The sequence below is a fragment of the Chelonia mydas genome, chromosome 8, assembly GCF_015237465.2.
Source record: "Chelonia mydas isolate rCheMyd1 chromosome 8, rCheMyd1.pri.v2, whole genome shotgun sequence".
NCBI lineage: Eukaryota > Metazoa > Chordata > Testudines > Cheloniidae > Chelonia > Chelonia mydas.
In genome coordinates this window covers 86,440,902-86,458,224 of record NC_057854.1, presented here as the reverse complement: position 1 = coordinate 86,458,224, position 17,323 = coordinate 86,440,902, and the positions used below count along the sequence as shown (strand labels likewise).

The following is a 17,323-nucleotide window of genomic DNA, read 5'->3' as shown; positions in this document are numbered from 1 at the left end:
GCTATACCCCAGCCTGGAAGCCAGACCCAGGCATAAAACACTCTCTCTGAGATGAACACAGACGTTCTCTGCTGATGTAAATGGGAGCAACTCCCTTCGGTGGTGCTGCATCCATTTACATCAGCAGAGAATTAGCCCCAAATATCTGAAGAACCAGGGGGATGGAACTGGTGACTCAAAAGTGATGGAAAAATGATCCTTGGGTACAATTTGTGCAGCCAGTTGAGATCCTTCAAGCTGACAGGTGCTAGAAAAATGTAACAATCTTTCTGTAACAGCTATTGTGAATAAGATCTGACAAAATAGATAGCATGCCTCTTTGTACTGTACCAAAACAGATCAGTTGTGCTATTTAGGCTAAAACCAGTGCTGTCCTGACCTGGTCAATGTGATGTGCTTTGACATGACACAGAATGGATAAATGACAAAGAAATCAGAGCTAATATTCTTGTTCTCTCCTTGTTCAAATTGTTCTTTTCTACCATTCTATCCCGGTCAAAGCAGAAATCGTAGGAACATAATTAAGCTTAGCATGCTATCCTGGTATCAGCTAAGATCAATTATCTAACAGGTTATCATGCTGGAGTGGGTTTTACAAGATCTTTATAGGTTTCCTTAGTTTGTAGATGCTTTCTGAGTACTTAATTTACCTATGTCACAAAACAAACTGCAGAAAATGACAGACTAAGATTAAATCAGACATATGCGTACTCCACTAGCCCCCTTTCCATTTCCTCCTCGGAGTACGCTTTAGCTGTGAAACATTAGACATGAAAACCCACGTCACTTATTTAAAAATGCTAATTATACTAATCATGGGCATGCTCTACTCTGATAAGGGGAATTAGACAATAACAGCAAATCTCCCTGGCTACTTGTTCTTTAAGCACTTGTGTGGGTGGACTCTGAGTTTGCTGCTTACATTTTCTATTGCAGATTGCAGCTCAGCTGTTTTATGATTATCATTGTCATTTCTGAGGGTAATTTTATTGGCCAGATGCAGGAAGGAAGCTGCATTAAGCCAGTCTCTAAGTGTAGCATGAAAATAAATATTGTTAACTGATAAATGTTTGAATATCTGGATTGTGAGCAGAAAACCTTTGGAAATGTTTTAAAATGGGAGCTTTTTAAAGCACCCACTTTTTTTTCTCCGAACCAAAAAAACCTCTTCTTTGCCCCTGAAAACACGTTTGACTTGACATTCGCTCGTTTAGTATGATTATTTTTCAACCTGTTTTGTATGGTTAAGCTGCCAAGTGTTTTCTATACATTTTTTAAATGGTTGTCAGGGGGCTGAAGCAGTAGAAAGTTATTTTAGGTTATTAAGAGTAACATTTGTGGTGCGTTTTAACAAAGTCTGAAACTCTGCTTTGCTTTCTCTCCTCAGAAATCTGCCAGGCACACTTGGTGCTTTCCTTTCACCCTATCATATATGAGGGAGAGAATACACCCTCCCATGCTGCAGTGACTTGATGCCAGTGCCACCAGTGTAAGTGGCAGCAAAGCAATTGAAGGTCCCCACATTGAGTTCTCCTTGGTGGGGGTGGGAGTGGTGGAATGGCATGTCTGAGGAACAGCCAAGGTATTTCTTCAACCTGATGCACTCCCCAAAGGAGCTGTGGCAGTGATAGATTCGAGCTGGGCAGCCCTCAAGCTACTCTAACCTGCTCCAACAGCTGATCTGGCCTCCCCCAGTTCTAGCTTCCTCTGTCAGAGCATGACCGGCCTATGGAAGGTTGTGCAGAGCGGCCGCCTGCATCCCACATAGAGACAGCTACACAGCATCAGTGCTAGCTTCTCTTATGCTTCTTCGTTTGCTGTTAACCAGATTTTGGGAGGAGGCTCCAAGTTTCACTACAGTTATGCCACAGACTGGACTAACACCAGCAGGAGAGTGGGGCAGGGGGAGAGAAAACCTTTTGTAGTGATTAACACCCATTTTTTCATGGTCTGTGTGTATAAAAACATCTTTTGTATTTTCCACAGTATGCATCCGATGAAGTGAGCTGTAGCTCACGAAAGCTTATGCTCAAATAAATTGGTTAGTCTCTAAGGTGCCACAAGTACTCCTTTTCTTTTTTGAAATTATAATTCTCCTCCATGACAGGAATGGTGCTTTGCCCAGGGCTGCTGTTGCTCCTATCCTCATTCCGAGCGTTGCAGCCACTCTCCTCAGCTAGCTGCTCGTTTGGATGGAAATAGATGAACAGCATAATAATGGATGACACCAACCAGCACCAAGTTCCTTTCCCTGATGGCACTGCAGAAACTAGCAGACATGGGAGCTGGGTTGTAACTCCGGCTCTGCTAAGAGCTGCATGAGCTTGGGCATGCCACTTTACTGATGAGGTTTACATCAGTAAGCCATGGGGTTGGTCCTGCTTTGAGCAGGGGGGTTGGACTAGATGACCTCCTGAGGTCTCTTCCAACCCTAATCTTCTATTATTCTATGTGTGTGTGGGGGGGGGAATAATATTTATCTTGCTCACAGGGGTATTGAGAAGCAAACCTTCATGAAGTGCTTTGAGAAACATAGAAGAGGCTGGGTAAGTGTACGCTGCGATTTTATTGACTGGAATGCCTCAGTGAGGCTGCCTTCAACCAGCCATTGCCACAAATGTTACTTGAGCCAGTATATTCAGCTACACCTGGAAAATATAGTTGAATGTTCTCACCTCTTGGTCCTGGAAAGAAGTGTTGTGGACAAGTAAATAGCAATTCCCCAACCTGTCATATCTTCTTCCCTAACCCCATCTCCCCACAGTATGAGTTTTGGGACAGGCTGAGCAAACACTTAAGAAAGTGCATCAACTTGAGAAACAACAAATGCCATTGTTGTCAGCTCGTAAGAATGAAGAGAAGTGACACGGCATAGGCAGAGAGTGCACGTTTTAGAAAAGTGTGGGAATTAATGGAACATATAAATATCTCCACAGAGAATGTGTCACTGTTACCTCACAAAGACCATCTGCTTCCGACAGCCCTAATGCACCACTGACATTCTAGGAGCCAGGAACTCACGAATCTAGCATGCAGGGAGATGCAAAGCTGGCTGAAATATCTCAATATTTTGAGAAAAGGCAAAGATTCTTTGCAACAATTCTTTGACCAACTCTGTTGACCTGTAATCATAATTTAAAATCACAATTCAGCAAAATACTTAAGTACTAGCTTCAAGCATGTGAACTGAGTCCCCAGTACATTGTAGGGTATTTTACTGATTTTTAAAAGCATAGCTATTTGGGACAGCACTTAAGTATATGCTTAAGTCTCTTGCTTAACTGTTGTCCTGCATAGGGATAGACTCACATTATGTGTCTTAGCACCTTCCTGGATGTGTGCATCTAAAACAAGTATTATTATTGGGGGGGGAGGGATAGCTCAGTGGTTTGAGCATTGGCCTGCTAAACCCAGGGTTGTGAGTTCAATCCTTGAGGAGGCCATTTAGGGATCTGGGACAAACACTGGGGACTGGTCCTGCTTTGAGCAGGGGGTTGGACTAGATGACCTCTTGAGGTCCCTTCCAACTCTGATATTCTATGGTTCTATTCAAACTATGGTCTTAACAAAGCATTTGACAATCAGTCCAACAACATCTACCTTAAAGTGTCTTCTGAAAGGCAGCTAAAGTTTGTCTACACAGGGAAATTTACTGGCATAATTGTACCTCTGTAGTTATACCTGTGTAACCCTCCACATGGAGTTATTCCCTTATTCCAGAATTATGCCAGTAAATTTCCCTGTGCAGACAAGACCTTCAGAATGTGATCCTGAGAAGGGCAGAATTAAATACGGGGCTGAAGGTGCTCAAGAAGCCTTTTAATAATGGTATTAGCACTTGTCACAAAGCAATACAGCAATTACACCAACAATTCTTTAGATAGTAGTAGCTGTAATAATTTTTAGGAGATGGCTAAGTAGATGGCTTAGTAGATATCTTGTAGTTTATATTTGTAACCAAGTATTAATAGCCACAATCTTAACAAAAACCAGCTCCATAAAAGTGACCCTTCATAAGGGGGGGGGAGGGAGGGTGTCTTTATAACTATTTGCAGTGCTGTTGTAGCCTTGTTGGTCCCAGGATATTAGAGAGACAAGGTGGGTAAGATAATATCTTGTGTTGGACCAACTTTTGTTGGCAAAAGAGAAGCTTTCAAGCCACACAGAGCTCCTTTTCAGGTCTAGTAAGCTTTATAATTGGGTTATTACATCCCCCATATATATCTTTTTATGAGACTGTCACCAAGCAGACTGTCTCTCCAGCGCCAAAATATACACTGCCACGGTCAGTTTCTTTCATGGAGGCTTATTTTGTTAATGGAAGCAAGTAAACAAACAGAAAAACTGTATTTTAATTCAGTTCTTACTTTCAGATTTCAGTTCCACCCCTCTTGAGGGTCTTGGCAGCTTCCCAGTTCTGTTCCCTCTCTGGGTTAGTAGCCTCAGGGCTGTTTACCTGAGCACCTAGCCCCCTTGCTCTGGCGGGCCCACAACAGCGTCAGGTTGGGCCAACCTATCTCAATCAAACCCCATTTCTTCCTGCCTACTAGCAGTTCTTTATAGGCCCAGGTATAGCCCAGCCCCCTTGAATGGGCTAGATTAGACTTGCCTGCTCTGCTCTAAGGTAACTGGGCCTAGACTAGTTACGGAGACCAGCTACCCTGAGGCAGATAATTTGGCAGTATAATATGTCTCTGGTACTTATTCTCACGACTGAAAAATCAGCTTGTAATAGGACTGTAAAAATGTTATAGTTTCAAGACTCTGCTGATGGAGGAGAATGTCCCTGCTGTTATGATTGAAACAGCACATATACATTTAAACAGGGAAGCTTTGGATGCTGGAATTACTGCTGTTCTGTATAGGTTCTTATACCATCCCCATCACTGCAAGATCTGAGCACTTCCAGCCATGCATCTCTAACTTGTGATCCTGCCTCCGCTGAAGTCAATATGAGTTTTGCCCTGGACTTCAGAGGGTGCAGGATGGCTTGAACCCTTTTACCATAAATAGTACTTGTTCCTTGTACACTGCCCAACCCTTGGTTTAGTTATCATTGCCATTTGATAAGCAGGAAAAATAGTGATAACACATTCCAGAATGGTAAATGTGAATAAATAACTCCACTCTTGGATACGAACGGACATTTCCATAAGGCAGAGGGCATTGTGGTTATGGAGACATTTTTAGGCTGTATGTCTATTTTTCTAAAGATTTACATGTAAAACGTCATATCAGGATTTCACAGACTGGAATACAACAGGTTCAGATGGAATTTAAAAGTGGTCCCTGGCAACATTACCGCCAAACGCTCCATGAGAGCATTGTGGAAGCACTGTGTAACTGTTCAGAAATGCTGAAGAAAGAGATCAAAGTCCTGGACGTAAAGGAAGGTTATTTACAAACACAACCACTACTAGTTCTTCCAAGATCAAATGTAAGTCTGACCATTTAGGGTCACAGATTTGCAACATGCACTCCCTGTTACCTCCCATACCTATACAGATTTAACAAATAAGGAATTTGGCAGGTAGCTTTCAGTGTTTAGTAAGCACTCTGGAGACAGACTGGATGGAGAGAGAAGGTTCAGCACATTTATTAACCGCATGAGTGCTCAGTGCTGACTAAGTCTGCTCAGATTTCTGGAAGACATCTAGGGAGACATCCTCATACCTGCTCCAGCCACTTTATGCTGGGTAAAAGGGCATAAAGAGGACATAATAGTCCCAGTTCTGGCTGGGAATGAAGGCAAAGACAAATGAAAGGCAGCCTTCCAAGGACCCCTTATAAGCCCTGATGTAGGGGGTGTGACAGGTGTGTCAGGACCCGGAGGGGCATAACAGACAGTGCTTCCGAGATTCCAGGCAGCACTGCAGTCCATAGAGCAGCCTGTGGGCCTGTCTAAATTATGCTGGGCGCTGCTTCAGAGCAGGCAAGGATCAGAATGTTGCAAAAGAGGACGTAGCCTGGGCTGTGAATTCTGTACTGTGCCTTGGCTAGCTGCAGCACACACCTGACCTGTACTTTGCATTGAGCCTGCACAGAGAAGTAACAGAGCATTGTAGCTACGCACACACACACATTAATAGCACGATAGCTATCCTTACATTCAATATATTGCCTCTTGTGTTAGCGTCTAACTACAAGTTGTTAGAATGTGAGCCTTTGCTTTAAAGTGGGGAAATATATTGTAAGCTACGTTGAATTCCATTTTTTTTTTTTACAGTAATACATACAAAAGCCCTATTTTATATTAATAGGTAGATCAGTGCAAATCAAACAAAATGTTGATCAGCGAAAATGTTGTCCTTGTGTAACACTGACAGACCCCAGTTGGCAGCAGGCGGGATCAAACCTGGGACTTGTGGAGCCAAATGAATGAGCCTCTAGGAATGTGGACCTTAGAGATTAATGAGTGTGCTACCGCCTTAGCTAAGTGGCCTCGCTCCCACTAGAGGGTACAGACATCCAGGAGGGGCGTGGGTTACACTTGTCCCCTCTGTGTTTACAGGGACACTGTCAATATAAAGCAGACATACTGCTGGAAACAAGAGAGGCAGGGATGATGTTAAAATACAAATTAAAAAAAAATTTTGTTTTTAAATTAAATGTTCTTGGCAGTATTTATATTGTTTTCTTTCTGTACTGCACTCAGCTTGGACAATGAAATTAGACTGGTGGATTTTCCCTTCATTTGATAGCCCTTTTCTAGTCAGTTTTGCTCACTGTAATATTGTCATGCCCTAACAATATGTTGTTGATTAAATTCAAAGCTTCAGTGGAGTTTTTAAATCCTCACTCTTTCCCTGTTAGTTATAACAACTTTTGTAGAATCAGTCTCAAATTCTGGACGCTTCACAAAACATAAAACAAGAGGTCATTTTATGCAGAAATTTAGGATCTCATCCAATGTGACATAAAAGCCAATAGAAAGACTGCCACTAACTTCAACTGGCTTTGGGTCAGGCTCTTAACCTCTAACACCAACAGCTTACCGATAGAGCCATTACAAACCAGAATGAAATAACTTGCCAATTTATCAACAACACAGTATCTCAGCCCAGATGCTCCACAAATGCATTAGGAAAAAATAGTAGGGTTTGCCATGGGACCAGAAGATTACAGCTGTTAATTACTATTTCTCCCCAAACTCATGAAGACACTTCAAATCATATTAGGCTGTCCATTCGTGAATTTGGGACATTAAAACTAGTAGAACCAAAAAGTAACATGTTGATATCTATACTATATGCTAATAATGGACACAACATGATTTAGCCTCATTCTCATTAAAATATCTTTACTGATTTGCAGACAGCAGATCAAGGTTGCATTTGCAGAAGGAAACAGAGCCAGGGCACAATTACAAACACTTGCCAGAGACAGAAAAAAGGGGAGGGATGGCATATAAATTGACTGGGACTCTTGTTCAAGTTCAGAAAGGAAAAAAAAAAAAAAAATCAATCTGAGATCAGGATGTTCCTGTAAACGTTTATCCAAGAATAACTTGTCATGGGCTTCAACCAAAGCCAGGCAATTTAGAAGAGACAGCAGGAAAAACTTTATAACAACTATTAAAAAAAAAAAAAAGCAGCATCACCAGGAGTGTGCAAAGCTGGATTTGCAGCTCAAAAGAGTAGGTTGGGTAGACAAAATAATCGGCCTCACTGCAGCCAATAATATACCTGTGCTTGGAGTTACCTGAACTTCTCTGTAAGAACTCAGGCCATCTCTCTTTAGGGTGATGAAAGGGACAGGCCATGGGCCTAGAAGTCAGACAGACTGAAATCTGTTACCTCAGATACAGTGATAATGTGGCCCATATCACACATATGAGGCAGACTTAAGCAAGTCACTTCACCTCTATGCTTCAGTTTTCCCAGCAGTTCCACAGAGATTGTAAAGCTTGTTCACTTTTGTGATGTGCTATGAGATCTATGGCTGAAGAATGCTATATACAGTGCCGAGAATTATTTCCATTGTTGGTGCTCAGCTATGCAATAAGAGGCAAGTTAGCAGACAATTTCTGTTAGTAACTATGCTACATAAGTGCCTGATCTTCTGGGGTTATGAGTTCCCTCCTCTCCAGCTGAAGCCAAGGTACTGAGGATGCTTCCCACTTTACAGGATTGGGCCCCTAGGCACAACGCAGTGAGAAAGACATAGGGAATTAACCAAGTTACAGGGTGCAATAGAAATGAGTATTGTTGGCAAGAAAAAAGCCCAGCAAACAAACTAATTACGTGCAGGAATAGCTTTAATAAGTCACATAGCTGTAAAATATTATTAGCTGCATAACAATACACAAAATTTAATTTTTATTATGAAACAACAAGCATGTCTTTGGTAAGCCAGTCAGTCTCTCCCCAAATACGTACATATCTGAAAAATCATGTGTTTGTTCCTTAGTAATAAGACACCCTAACTTTGTGAAAGATTTGCTGTGGTCACTATATTTCTGAAAACATTTTTCCTTGAAGTATATACACACTGTAGGCAAAAACAGGATTTTTGTTTCAGGCTAATACATAATCTGAGAATATTTAAAAACCAATATATATTCAGGGATAACAAAGATGATTTCTGCCTCTATTAACACATTCCGGTATTTTGATCTCGTTTGTAAACTTTTTTGTTCAAAACCTGGACTACTGTGTAATGGCTAACATTGGACATTCCATTTGCTTAAAAAGACATTCAAAAAAATCTCTCTCTTCCAAGTCAATGATTAAAATGACCCAATTGAGTTATCAGAGAGAAACTATGGGCCTTAAATAAACCCTTCAGGACATTTATTCTTCTTGGATTTCTAGCGAATGCCTATGAGCAGACTGTTTTCACTTTACATGAGAATATTCTTTGAGAGAAAGTCCATGCTCTTATTACATCATGCAGTGATGCGAGTCCAGCCATTCAAGGTACACTCACATAACAGAACACTTGCCTTTCAGTTTATCCTTCTTTTTCTGCTGCTTGGATTTCTTCCCATCCACCTGGAGACTGACGGTTCTTCTCTTCTCCAGATTCAAGAGTTCTTGGAAGAGCTCCTGTACATTGTAGTTCATTTTAGCCGATGTCTCCATGAAGGAACACTTCCACTTGCTAGCTAAGGCTTCCCCTTCATTGGCATCCAGTTCCCTCTGGGTCTCATCACTCTTGTTACCAACCAACATTATTGGAATCTTTTGGATATCCCCTTTGATCTGACAAATCTGATCATAGATTGGCTGAAGTTCTTCCATGGACTGCCTGCTGGTGACAGAGTACACCAAGATGAAAGCATGACCTTTGGAGATAGACAACCTCTGCATAGCAGGGAACTGATGGCTGCCAGTGGTGTCTGTAATCTGAAGGGTGCAGATGTTCTTATCACAGCTGATCACCTGTCTGTAAGTGTCCTCAATGGTAGGGATGTAGGTTTCCCTGAAAGTTCCCCTTACAAACCGAAGGACTAAGGAGCTTTTACCAACCCCTGCAGCTCCAAACACAACCACCCTGTAATCATTGCTTTGTTCTGGCATGTTCACTCTGATGTGACCCAACAAGTGAGGAAGGTCTGAATTGCAAATGCCCAGGTTTCTTGAGTTTACATGCCTTTATGCAGAGATGGCCTGCAGAGAGGAAAAACAAAGGAAAAAAAAACAGCCCTCATCATTCACAGTACACAAGAGGTTTTGCTATGCCGATAAATACACCCCCTACTCCCATCCTTCATCTCTCTGCTGTATTACAAAGCCAAACCAAATCCCCTGGGCACACGTCCCATACACAGCATCATATTGAAAGCGAAAACTGTAATTCACCTGTGGCCCCCAGCTCCAATATCTGGAGAAACGAGATTAAAATCACCCATCAGAGCTGAGATCAGGCAGCTTCTCTCATTAAAGTTCTTCTGTGCCCAAGCAACATAGTCCCGCAGCACTTAACTCCCCTGCAGCTGGTACAGAGGCTCTGCTCAGCAAATGCCTTGGAATCACCTCCTGCTGCCTACAGCAATCCCAGCGACAGGCTCCCTCACTTCCCACCTTTTGTCGGATGCTAATCCCGGGGGGGTTGTTTTTCTCTCTAGTTTTTGTGCACTCTCCCAAACTGGCTCTTGCAGAGCAACAGTGAGCACAACCTGGCCACCACTAAAGCTGCATCACCTCGAATGATCAATCTAAGCTAATGCAATATTTCAGCTGATGGTACAAACAGTGAGGCATGCAGGCATGACAGTCACACACTAGGGCCATCTATAACCAGGAGTGGCTGCACCATCAGTCCCCTTCAGAAAAAAGGGGTAAGGTGGATCTTCCTGGATCCTACTGATTTTTGCATCCAAGCCCCCCTCAATTGGACCATCAGGATAAAAAAAAAAAAATCTGCCCCAGAAAGCCTGGACCCCCATACATCCTGACACAACAGACTCCCAAAGCCCAAATCCAGCACCTGGACTCTGCTGGATCCTGCCACATTTTGGCTCCTACCTTCAAATTCTACTGAACAAATAGAGAACGAGTACAGAGGTACCTCTTACACCAAAAAGAAATTCCAGACTCTGATACACCACAGAGAAACAGTAGGACAGATACAGTAGGACAGAGGTGGCACCTGGTTCCTGTTAGATCTAGCCAATTTTTGTCCCCAACCATGATAATTCCACGGATCAAGTATATCAGCAGAACTTCTGTGTGGGTTTTATTCTGGTGGAATCATTTAAAGCTACAGAGGTGAACTGTGATATTAAAAGGAAAAAATACAGCCTTCACCCCCACCCAGTACCCAGTCAAGCCACCAAGCCTTGATATTTTCCAGTTTAGGCTCTGGTGCTTTGATTTGTTGCTGTTAAGGAAATAATGCCCTATTTAGTTAGGGGGCGGGGCTGGGTGGAGATGCATATTTCACAACTTGCATGGCTGATCATTTATGGGACATCACAGACTGGAGGATGTTTCTAGCAGTCTGTTTATTTAGAACACATAGACCTAATTTTGTTGCTGTTTCAATGGTATGTTTACAGTGTTCTACAGACTTGTGTTTTTCCACTGAATGCATCCGATGAAGTGAGCTGTAGCTCACGAAAGGTTATGCTCAAATAAATTGATTAGTCTCTAAGGTACCACAAGCACTCCTTTTCTTTTTGCGGATACAGACTAACACGGCTGCTACTCTGAAACCTGAGAGTTGTGAAATGTGCATCTCCACCACCTTTTTGGCAATGCTGTTGCACTAGGATAGGTAAGGATCCAGATTATGATGGTGATGTAGGGGAAGGTGCATATATACAGTAAGTGTAAGTAGAAAGACTGGAGAGTATGCAGCCAAAAATTATGCAGATTTACAAAGACACTAGTGCCAAAGCAGAGGATTGCAGTTTTCTTGAAGGAGGATATCTTGGGAGGAATAGTAAAAGCTACACCTGCTCTCTGTTTTGATGGTACAATTTCTGCATATGAAGCCAAAAGTTGTCAGGATGTGGCTGGATCCCCAGATCCAAGTTTCTGCATCAAGGTCTGGACTTCTTAAAGGTACAGAAGAAGCAGTGATATGTTCTCTACTTACATGGTAGATTTGGGGGGATTGGGGCCCAAATTGGCAGGATCCAGGTGGGTTTTGCAGAGCAGTTGCATCAGGATGTGTCCTGGTCTGGGTGTTTTGGTGGCAGGAAAGTAGCTATTTTGGTAATACATTTGGGGGTGTGGCTGCAAATATCAGCAGGACCTAGCCAGCTCCATCTTTCACCCACTTACCTGCCACATTCGAGCCCCAAACATGCACCACTCTCACCCCCTCCACTCCCCAACAGTAGAGCAGACACAACAAGTGCTCCCAGCTCCAGACAGGCAGCTTCCTCTCATGCAAGTCACGCCAGTACTGTTCAGCTATCAAGCTCCATATGCAAGAGAAAGTGATAGCCCCAGGCCCTCCCAAAGCCAGGAGGCAGCAAGCAACAGCACCACTGCTGGCTTTTTGATGAGTAATAAGATTATTGCAGCGCAGCTGAAGACAGCACAGGGCTTTAGCAACAGCCAATGAAAGCACCCCACTCTCTGCATCCAAGCCTCAACAAAGAATAAATATGTATATGAATCTTTACCTCATTCTTTTGCTCTTCCAAAAAGCTGGCTAGTGCGGGGGCAGCCCACACCCACAGGCAGCCTGGTGTAGAGCTGGCACTCAATGGAAATACAAATTCCACTGTTGTACTTGTGCCCGATGGAGAGCAGAGGCTGGGAAGCACCACTGCACTGAGGGAGAGGGCAAGCTTGGCTCCCCCTGTGTAGCAGCCCTAAAGCCAGCCTCCAAATCTGTCCTTGCTGGGAGACCTGCCCTGCCCTGGCAGCTGGGCCACTCTGGCACACCTGCCCCAGCAGCTGCCTGGCTGTATTTCCAAGGTGATGGAGCTGCACAGACTCGCCCCTGCTTGCAGTCACCCTGTATTTCATTCAGTTTTTCCAGGAGTGGAACATCCCATTCATGCTGCTGGAGTGGAATAATAATAGTTAAAGGAGACGAGTCTTCCATTGGAGGGTTATTATCTTGTCTGAGGAAAACAGCCTGGGTTTATTAGAGCACTTTTCCAAAGCCAAACACAGAGTTTAGTGCTGGAAGAAGCAGCTCTGTATAATGCAAATGCTAGCAGGGCTTTCTCTGAGGCAGGGTATTGTCTCTGCTAGGCTCAAGTTGCGTGTTTTGACATTAAAGTGTTTCTCGGCCAGATCCAAAACCAATATTGTTATTCATTTCTTATTTGCACCAAAGTACTTATCCCAGTGGTGGCTAGATCTTTCCCAAATTCTCTTTACACCTTTTACCGTCCCGTGGGTGAAAAAATCAGTTTACTCCCAAGTAAAAATCATTTTAAAAAATGAAGCCAACACTGGAATTGAAGGTACAAGTACTACACTGCTGAGTGTGAGTGCTTCTATCCCTTCTATTCCATCCCCTCAAACTGAAATCACCTGCTATTAAGATTGGAGATGCCCTCCTCCTTTAGGGGCAGCGTAAGTAACATTCAGCCAGAAACTTCCTGACATTCTGCACAGATATCTTGTTCAGGACAAGCAGTCCAAGACTATCTCTAGTAGATCAGCAGTTCAAGGAAGCTATGCTGTCTCATTAGGGGAGCTCAGGTGTTCTTTCTCCTTATAGTCCCAGCCTCATTGCCTGAGACAGGGTGATTTAACCTTCTGTTATCCAGCAGGACTAGTTTTCCAACCCATCACATGCAGCTGTGCTGATCTTCATTATAAAAAGGCTTTTCTGAGCACTTCTTTATACTAACAAATAACAGGGGAGAAGATTTTTCTATATTTAGTTGTGCAGTGTGGCACTGCTTCTTTTTTCTTACATCCTGACCTATCATTATTTATTTGTATTTAAAAAGCAGACAAATTAATTGCCTGTCTTCTTCTTGGCTATTGCTAAAATCTCTGAGTATGTATTGTATAGGGCTGGTCTACATTTGCTTTAGCTAAAAATAGGATTCCTATGTTAGCATCTATTGTATTGTCCCCAGTGAATGGAGGTTGTCTCCATAGAACTATTCCAATTCAATTTCGTCTTCTTTCCTCATATGTGTAAGAGAAAGGAAATTCCTAATTTTCTTTCAGGATAAATTTTCACATGAAGTTTTTCTTATTTAGATTAGCAAAGGGGCCTATCAAAGCGCTAGGTCACAGGTGCCTCGTTACAAGTTCTAAAAAACCAAGACTACGCTTTCTCATTGTTAGTGGAGACATTTCCTGTCCGAACAATGGAAACTACATCTGTGTACCTGAGTGTCTGTGCTCCCTGTGACAGTTAGGATGATAGGTCTGTGGCCAATTACCTCTCTTTTATAACTGGCATAGAACATTTGCTTTTAACGACTCTCTGCCAGCAATCCCACATGGGGCTGCAGCATGGAAAATCCCAAGGGAAGGACAGGAACAAAGAAGAGGTGTCGCTTATTTAAAAAGTGACATATTCTCTAGCAAGAGCAGCCATTTCATTACCAGAACCAGAGGAGTCAACAGGAGGAGTGGAGGCAGGAGGGACCTGGCCTCCCTGAAGGACCTGGACCAAGCCCCAAGATTCACAAAATGGGGACACAAGATTCCCAAGACTAAGTGGGGATTGTGTTCAGGAGTCTGTTGTTTTGCCTAAGTCTATAACTGGTGCTTTCTAAGAGTAAAGCATGAGTGTGTTTAAGAAGTTCCTTTGCAAAGCCTGTGTTCCTCGCTTTAATGGTCACGTGGTTCCCAAAGAGTTAGACTGTACACCGGAGTGTACTCGAGGGTGGAATGCTGAAGGGAGCATGCATAAACTATTGCGGGGACTCAGAAGGGCTGAGACACTACTTCAAGGGCAGTTGGCTGCATGGCAGGGGCCTACCACCAAAACACGAGGCCTAGAGAGTATGCTGAGTAACTCAGAGTTAGGAGCAGCAATCAGGGGCCATCCAGGCCTGGGGAGTTTAGGAGGACATGGTTCCAATGGTTAGATCTGACACAACAGACTGGTGACCACCCACAAGGAGAGACCCACCCTGCCTATTACACCCACATTTTCAACCCATTTTTGATCAGAAGTCTGTGGTTTCCATCCTTGTATGAGTAACATTACTAGACTCCGACTTTGGCTGCTTCAGTGCCTGCTGCCACCTATTCCAGTGTGTATGCGTACATCTATAACCCACCATGGCGCTTGAATGTCCTAAACCTGTCAGGCTGCAGTTTGTTTTTGGAGGGGTTTCCCGGCCGATTAAAGCAGATTGAAGGGAATGTGGGTGATGACAGTGCAATGGGCACTGCCAAAGCCCATTGTTAATACTTGACTCTTATTTAGCAGCTCTTCATCCACACATCTCAAAGCACTTCACAAAGGAAAGCAAGGACCGTAATCCCTGCTACAGTTGGGGAAATTGAGGCACCAGGAGGGGAAGTGACTTGCCTAAAGTCACACAGCAGATCAGTGGCAGAGCCGGGAATGAAACCCAAGTCTCCTCAGTCTCCTCTTCATCCACAGGAGGATGAAGACCCTTCACTAGGGAAAAAGGGAGCCTAGAATGTCTGTCACAAGAGTCTGAGTACATTACTGTTATGCACGCCAGGGTTGGGATCTACTGCCATCGAGACAATATATATGCAGCATATACATGGAACTGATTGATTATAATATCTCCCAAACTGACCCTTGAACTGTCAATGGAAAGCTTTTCTTAACAAATGTCATAACCAGGTATTTATAGGATAGAGTCTGAGGTGTCACTTTAGAGATCAACCAAACAATGTGTTTCCAAAACTCGGCAAGGACATTATCACCGTGCTCCATAAACAACTGTTCATGGCCTGACTTTCCATTTCTCACCTCCCCCAAACTACACAAATGGTCCTTACTTCTCTTAGACATCACACCAGTAGGCATCTGGATTTTTTCCACTTTAAAATATACTAAGTATATATGACACTCCTCTGTCTGCACCTCCAAGCACATCTTGTCTATATCTAACATCAGCTCTCCAAGGAAGGGACTGTCTTAACATGTGTCTTGTACATACGTGCTTAACAGATAATGGATCCTCTGTCAGCAAATGGTGTACAGGATATCAAATAACCTGTGGTTTAAAAAGGGCTAGTTATTACTTATTTACACTGTAGTCTTATCAGTGAGACATTACTGAGAACTGATGAAGTGTGACTAACACAGCTGGTACAAGTACACCTCTTGATGACTTGGGAGAAGGAAACATACTTTGGTTTACCTGATACATCTGCTCCTTGCAGGCCACAAGGTTCCTAGTTGCAGAAAATGTTGGATATACTCACAAGTCCCTCCACCAGCTGCAGGACTCTGCTAATTAGTTAAGTCTACAGAATGAGGTCATTATTGCTGCTCCAGCTCCTTTAAACTGGTGGTGAAATGTTGTAGAGTAGGGTGGGCTGCCCTTTTAAAGGCATGAGGAGAGCCTGGGGGCAGTAAACCCTGGCCTAAGGAGAGGCCTAGAAGGCACGTGTTGGGAATCAGTGGGTCCAGCTAAGCAGCAGCAAATGATTGGCTTGGATTCCCAGCTGGAAGACATCAGTGAGCACCCAGCCCCATAAGAAAGAAATACTTCTGTAAGTGTTAGAAGGTTGTAAGAGGGCAGGCAGGTCCAATGACACCCTTGAGATTAAGGAGGGTTATGAGCCATGAGCTACTGAGGTGTAGAGGACCCAGCAGTATCATTCCAGGTCAGGACACTCACTTTTTGGGGAGGGAGGCTTTTATGTAGCAGAAGAATAAAGAGCTTGTATTGAAGGCTAAATGGAGTTAGGTGTGGCTAACTGTTGTGTCCCCCACAGACCTGCCAGCCTATGGGTACCATCCATAGAAGCATAAAGCCTTAGTTCTAGGGAGGCGGGATTCCCCCATGCAAGACCTGCTAATGATAAGTGTAAGGCTATTCTCTGAGGACTAACTTTCGAGCTCTAACATGAGGGGTGCTGTAATAATTGGGCCTATAAATTTACCCTAATTGTGAGCTCCATTATGGAAAGCAAGTGAAGCTCATAAAATGCCAAAATACCCTAAAAAGATATCTTCGGTGGGAAAAACTGCAAAAAGAAAACAAAAAAGTAGGTTAGTTCAAACAAAAAGACTATTGATCTAATGGCCAGTTCACCTTGAGTGGTCCCTTGAAATATGTCAGGGGTGGCCAACCTGAGCCTGAGAAGGAGCCAGAATTTACCAATGTACGTTGCCAAAGAGCCACAGTAAGACATCAGCAGCCCCTCATCAGCTCCACCCCTCCACTCCCAGCGCCTCCTACCAGCTGGCAGCCCTGCCAGTCGGCGCCTCCCCCTCCCTCCCACACAGCTGTTTCGTGGCATGCCGGAGGCTCTGTGTGGGGAGGGGGAGGAGTGCGGGCATGGCAGGCTCAGAGGAGGGGGTGAAGTGGGGGCAGGGCCTGTGGCAGAGCCAGGGTTTGAGCAGTGAGCACCTCTCGGCACATTGGAAAGTTGGCCCCTGCAGCTCCAGCCCAGAGTCCGTACCTATGCCTTCCACATGCATTTGGAGAATAAAGCCTTAAATATTGCATTTCACAAAATGTTAAATGAAAAATTAATTCACCTTGGCTTTGATCGGAACAAGGGCATAGATCCGCAGATTTTAAGGTCAAAAGGGACCATTAGATCATCCAGTCTGACCTCCTGTGTATCACAGGCCATAGAATTACATCCACTTACACCAGTATTGGGCTTGGCTGAAGCATATCTTCTAGGAAGGATCCAGTCTTGATCTGATGACCTTCAGGAGATGGAGAATCTACCATTTCATTTCCCTTGACTGGAAGTGGATTGGAAACTATATTCTGGAC

The 17,323-nt window shown here is 43.7% G+C and overlaps 1 protein-coding gene across 12 annotated transcripts; it reads right to left on the bottom strand.

Moving 5' to 3' along the window:
* Positions 1 to 8,239: 8,239 nt before the first annotated feature.
* Positions 8,240 to 17,323, bottom strand: DIRAS3 (DIRAS family GTPase 3). 12 transcript variants are annotated; one of them, XM_007063428.4, is made up of 3 exons: positions 12,945 to 13,138; positions 12,080 to 12,465; positions 8,240 to 9,611 (listed from the first exon to the last, which is right to left on the bottom strand). In XM_007063428.4, exon 3 carries the CDS (start codon positions 9,519 to 9,521, stop codon positions 8,925 to 8,927), a length of 597 nt encoding a protein of 198 aa, XP_007063490.1. In that variant the 5' UTR covers positions 9,522 to 9,611; positions 12,080 to 12,465; positions 12,945 to 13,138; the 3' UTR covers positions 8,240 to 8,924. The 12 variants fall into 12 exon arrangements, with proteins under 12 accessions (XP_007063490.1, XP_043377250.1, XP_043377251.1 ...); XM_043521315.1 differs by lacking the exons at positions 12,080 to 12,465; positions 12,945 to 13,138 and adding an exon at positions 17,193 to 17,323; XM_043521316.1 differs by lacking the exons at positions 12,080 to 12,465; positions 12,945 to 13,138 and adding an exon at positions 16,628 to 16,693.

What these genes read in the sequence shown, in the direction of transcription:
- DIRAS3 (XM_043521315.1), bottom strand. Translation starts at nt 9,521, where the DNA reads ATGCCAGAACAAAGCAATGATTACAGGGTGGTTGTGTTTGGAGCTGCA.